At 55.0% G+C, this 5,697-nt stretch overlaps 1 protein-coding gene across 1 annotated transcript; it reads left to right on the top strand.

The window, feature by feature from the left end:
• The first annotated feature begins 1,326 nt into the window (after positions 1-1,326).
• Positions 1,327-5,305, top strand: MAGEL2 (MAGE family member L2). The gene has a single exon (XM_007120754.2). The coding sequence runs from the start codon at positions 1,442-1,444 to the stop codon at positions 5,018-5,020; it is 3,579 nt and encodes a 1,192-aa protein (XP_007120816.1). The 5' UTR covers positions 1,327-1,441; the 3' UTR covers positions 5,021-5,305.
• Positions 5,306-5,697: the final 392 nt, after the last annotated feature.

Genomic DNA, 5,697 nt, shown 5'->3' with positions numbered 1-5,697 from the left:
GTCACTCCAGACTCTTGCCCTAGGCTGCAAATAGCCTCTTCTAAACTAAACATCTTTGATATTTAGTATTTTGTATATTTCCAGAAAACTACCCAACTAGAGCTGAGACTGTCATTTCCTTTCATTTTGAAGTAGTATAGTGTTACTCAATACATTTGATGTCTTCTGCTTTATCTGTTAATACATTGTTTGTCTAATTTTTAAACTGATTTGGCTGAGTAGATTTTCCCCCAATTCTGTGTGTTACTCTTCATCTGTTTTTCCTGTATATGAACCATGGATCTATTCATTCGCCCATTTTATTACTTTCTAGTGCATTTTTTTGGTTGTCGTTGTTACCATTTCTTTCTTGCTCTGCAACTGAAAAACAAACAACAGGAAACCTACCTTGTTCTTTCATCCCAGTTATTCCATGGGAATTATCCCCCATACTAAAAATGCTTCCTCTCATGGATGTCTGGAACATCTCAATTTCCAGGATCTCTTTCCTTCTCTATTCTTTGCCATCTTTTTTCTCTGCCTGGGTCTGAAAATGCCTGTATCCTCCAAGAAAGACCTATCATAGAAGTTTCACCCTAAACACTCTTCTGCATCCACAATCCCTGCAACAGCTCTATTTCCATGAAGAGTATCTGGACTCCCAGCTCACTTATCTTCTGAATCCCAAGCCATTATACAGGAGTGTCTGCAGGGTATCTCTCCTTGGCAGGTCCACAGCACTGTAAATGCCCGTGTCCCATCCAACACCCATCAATCTCTCTTCCTACCGGCCTCCACTGTGTCCCTAAGAGAATCATCTACACCAGCAATTTCCCACTTTCCCAGGACAGACTTCTCCGTCTCTTTCACCTTACATTAAATTATAATAGCTGCCTACTATCACTCTCGATATATATATATATGTATATATATATGTGTGTGTGTGTATATATATATATATATATATATATATATATATTTCCCTTCCTTCGGCTCCGGTTTTGCTGTATCTGAGCTCAGACCACACCATCTCCCCCTTCATGGATACCTTCCATGTTCCCAGTGGTCGCTTCCCAACTCTATAATGCAGTAGAGTGATTTCTAAAACATAAATCTGTTCCTGTCACTCCCCTGTGAAAACTCATCCATGGGGAGTCTGACGAGGCTGCATTTGGGGACTGGACAGAGTGAGGAGGGATCTTGTGTCAGCCAGGATTTCTGGTAGACGCCCCTATGCACTATCCACTTGTGGTGGTCGGGGGCGGAGAAGGGGCGGGATTGAGCCCCCTTCCCCCCTCCTCCTTACTGCGGAAAGCTGCAGAGCTAAGGGCACTCACTTCCTATTCACCAGTCAGCAGGGAGGAATCCTCTCAGCAGCCACGTAGGCATTCTCTTCTCTCTGGAGGAAAAGGCCCAGCAGCTGTCGGAGGAAAAGGCTCACCAGCTGTCAGAGCAAAAGGACATGTCGCAGCTAAGTAAGAATTTGGGTGATTCGAGTCCCCCGGCGGAGGCCCCTAAGCCTCCGGTCTATAGCCGCCCTACGGTTCTGATGCGGGCTCCGCCCGCCTCCTCTCGGGCTCCGCCAGTCCCTTGGGATCCACCTCCGATTGATTTGCAGGCTTCATTGGCCGCTTGGCAGGCACCTCAGCCTGCTTGGGAGGCCCCGCAGGGCCAGCCGCCTGCCCCAGTGGCTCCCATGGCCCAACCTCCGGCCCTAGGGGGCCCGATGGTCCAGGCTCCCCCTCTGGGAGGCCCGATGGGCAAGCCTCCAACTCCGGGAGTCCTGATGATCCATCCTCCCCCTCCGGGAGCCCCGATGGCCCAGCCTCCAACTCCGGGAGTCCTGATGATGCATCCTTCGGCTCCCGGAGCCCCAATGGCGCATCCTCCCCCTCCGGGGACCCCGATGGCGCATCCTCCCCCTCCGGGGACCCCGATGGCACATCCTCCCCCTCCTGGGACCCCGATGGTGCATCCTCCCCCTCCGGGGACCCCGATGGCTCATCCTCCCCCTCCGGGGACCCCCATGGCGCATCCTCCCCCTCCGGGGACACCGATGGCTCACCCTCCCCCTCCGGGGACACCGATGGCCCATCCTCCCCCTCCGGGAACCCCTATGGCTCAGCCTCCAGCTCCAGGAGTCCTGATTCCCCAGCCTCTGACTCCGGGAGTCCTGATGGTCCAGCCTCCTGCTCCAGGAGCCCCGATAGCCCAGCCTCCACCCCCGGCACCCTTGATGGCCCAGCCTCCGCCTCCAGGAACCCCGATGGCGAAGCCTCCAGGTCCTGGAGTCCTGATGATCCATCCTTCAGGCTCAAGAGCTCCGATCACCCAGACTCCAGCTACAGGATCCCCGATGGTGCAGCCGCCTGCGCCGGCCCCACCTGCGCAGCCTATGGCTTCCTGGGCCCCACAGGCTCAGCCTCTGATCCTGCAGATCCAGTCACAGGTTATAAGGGCTCCTCCGCAGGTTCCCCAGGGTCCACAGGCCCCGCCAGCACAGCTGGCCACACCCCCGGGCTGGCAGGCCACCTCGCCGGGATGGCAGGCCCCACCGCAAGGCTGGCCAGCCACGCCCCTGGGCTGGCAGACCACACAGGTCACCTGGCCTGCTCCAACTATTGCCTGGCAGGCACCTCTACCTGTGCGCCCGGGGCCACCACCCATCCGACCGGGCCCACCGCCCATCCGCCCGGGCCCCCCGCCGGTGCGCCAGGCCCCACCCCCAATCCGCCAGGCACCTCCACTGATCCGCCAGGCACCGCCACCCATCCGACCTGCCCCGCAGGTCCTGGCCACCCCGCCGCCTCTCTGGCAGGCCCTGCCGCCCCCACCACCTCTGCGGCAGGCCCCGCAGGCTCGGCTGCCCACCCCACAGTTGAGGGCGGCTCCACCAATTCGGGCGGCCCCACAGGTGCCGACGGCCCCTCCAGCACCGCAGATGCCCACCGCACCTCCCGCTGTTCCGCAGGCACCCCCGGCCGTGATGCCAGCCCCTCTGCCGGCCGCGCTGTCAGCCCCGCAGGCTGTGCACTGCCCACCCATCATCTGGCAGGCCCCAAAAGGCCAGGCTCCGGTGCCACACGAGATGCCAACCTCAATGGAGTTCCAGGAAGTTCAGCAAGCCCAGGCCAGCCTGGCCTGGCAGGCTCCAAAGGCCCCCGGGCATTTCTGGCAGGCCCTGCCCACCCAGGAGGCCCAGAGGCAGGGCCCACCACTGGTTCAACTGGAGCAGCCCTTTCACGGGGCCCCCGCCTCCCAAAAGGCCCTGCAAATCCAGCTACCCACCCAGCAGGCCCAGCCCTCGGGCTCGCAGGCAGAGCTGCCAGCCATGCAACTCCAGCCCTCCTGGCAGGGCCCCCCCACAGCCTTGCAGGGCCAGCCCGGAGCCCCCTTAGTGGGGGCAAATTTTCCCATGGGCTCTGCTAAATCACTGATGACTCCATCAGGAGAATCCAGGGCCTCCTCTATAGACCGAAGGACCTCTTCAAAAGAACGTAGGACCTCTTCAAAGGAACGCAAGGCTCCTTCAAAGGACAGGATGATCTTCGGTGGCACTTTTTGTGCTCCCAGGGCAATGCCAACTGCTGGAGCACACCTGCCAACTCCCTGGAAAAACTTGCCTGCCGCATCCGAGACCTTTACTGCCACCCCAAGGGTCTTTCCATCTACCTCCCAGTTCCAGCCTGCCTGTTCTAATGCCTTCAAGGGCCCGTCTGCCACCTCAGAGACCCCAAAGTCACTGCCACTTGCTCTGCAGGATCCATTTGCCTGCATTGAGGCCTTGCCTGCAGTCCCATGGGTTCCACAGCCCAATGTGAATGCTTCGAAGGCATCCAAGGCAGGGCCCAGCATCCTGATGGCGACGGCAGCTGCCCCCAAGGCAATGGCCACCACTCAAGAGGCCTCGAAGACCTCCGCTGAGCCTCCGCGTCGTTCGGGCAAGGCTACCCGGAAGAAGAAGCATCTGAATACTGAAGAGGAGGATGGCAGGGGCCAGATGCTGAGCATGCGCACCTGGCAGGCCCCCAGGCCCTGGGAAAGTGTGGACTTCAACGACTGGGAGGTTCAAACCCCTATCCAGGTCCTGTGTGACTGGGAGGGCCTGAGCACCTCCCATGGCCTGAGTGGCTGGGAGGGCCCGAGTACCTCCCGGATCCTAAGTGGCTGGGAAGGACCCAGCACTTCTTGGGCCCTGAGTGCCTGGGAGGGCCCGAGCACCTCAAGGGCCCTGGGTCTCTGGGAAAGCCCAGTTAGCCCTCCGTCCTTGATCATCTCTGAGCTCCCTAATCTTGCTCAGGGATTTGGTGCAACCCAAGATGACCCCAAGATGGAGACTCAGCCACTGTCTCCCTTGGATGAGAGAGCAAACGCACTGGTGCAGTTCCTCTTGGTCAAGGACCAAGCCAAGGTGCCCATCAAGCGCTCAGAGATGGTGAAATTCATCATCCGTGAATATAAAGATGAGTGCTTAGAAATCATCAGCCGTGCCAGCCACAAGCTGGAGTGTGTCTTTGGTTATCAATTGAAGGAAATTGATCCCAAAAACCACTCTTATATTCTCATCAACAAGGGTCGGAAGGGTGAAGCAGCGTCATCCTATTTGGACAGGCCCAAGTTAGGACTCCTGATGGTGGTTCTGAGCCTCATCTTTATGAAAGGCAATTGTGTCAGGGAGGACCTGATCTTTACTTTTCTGTACAAGTTAGGGCTGGATGTCCGGGAGACACATGGTCTCTTCGGAAATACAAGGAAGCTCATCACCGAAGTGTTTGTAAGGGAGAAGTACCTAGAGTACAGGCGAATCCCTTTTACCGAGCCAGCAGAATATGAGTTCCTCTGGGGCCCCCGAGCATTCCTCGAAACCAGCAAGATGCTTGTCCTGAAGTTTTTGGCCAAGCTCTATAAGAAAGATCCACGGTGCTGGCCATACCAGTACTATGAAGCGCTGGCAGAGTGTGAGTCTGAAGATTTGGATGAGGATGAGCCTGGCCCCGATGATAAAGCCGATGACCCCACCAGCAGCCCCCCTCCCCGCTAATGTGGTTTAGCCGATATCTCATTGTTCCTTTGGGTCCCCGGCCTGAGGCCACTGACAGGGTGGGGTGGGGGGGGACGTTTTGTTTCTGGTGTTTATGTTCCAGTTCTCTGTGTGTAAGTTTGAATTTCAATTTGCTTTCATATCTGCCAAAGCTTTGTACATTTTCATGTGGTGTTGATTTCAACTGGCTACTGTTCTATTTGGTATTTTGGCATCTGTATTTTTAAGTGAGATCTGTGATTCTCTGTTTTGTGTTATAATTGTTACGTTTTGCTATCAGAGTTGTGCTGGCTTTGTGAAATGAATTTGAGAAGCTATCCATCTCATTCTGGTACAGATTATGTAGCATCAAAATAGGCTGTTCTCTGAACGTTAAAATGACTCATCAGTAAAAGCTGTCTGCAGAAAAGTAAATATCTATATCTATATCTATATATAAATATAATTTCAGCATAACATGGAAGTGTTTGTCTTTATTCTAATTTTTATTCTAGATAGTGGGAGCCAAGTTTTACCGTACTCTCCAAATACAGCTGAACATCAAGACAACTACCAGTGATAGTAGAAACCACGGTGACAAAACTGCTTTTCAAAGACAGAGCTACATGCATTATAATTAGGCAGTGATTGCAATGGGTGGTGAAACGTAAGATTAAAGCAAAAGTAAAACTTAAGTC

The sequence above is a fragment of the Physeter macrocephalus genome, chromosome 11 (genome assembly GCF_002837175.3).
Source record: "Physeter macrocephalus isolate SW-GA chromosome 11, ASM283717v5, whole genome shotgun sequence".
NCBI classification, from domain to species: Eukaryota; Metazoa; Chordata; class Mammalia; order Artiodactyla; family Physeteridae; genus Physeter; species Physeter macrocephalus.
This window is presented reverse-complemented; position numbering and strand designations above follow the sequence as displayed.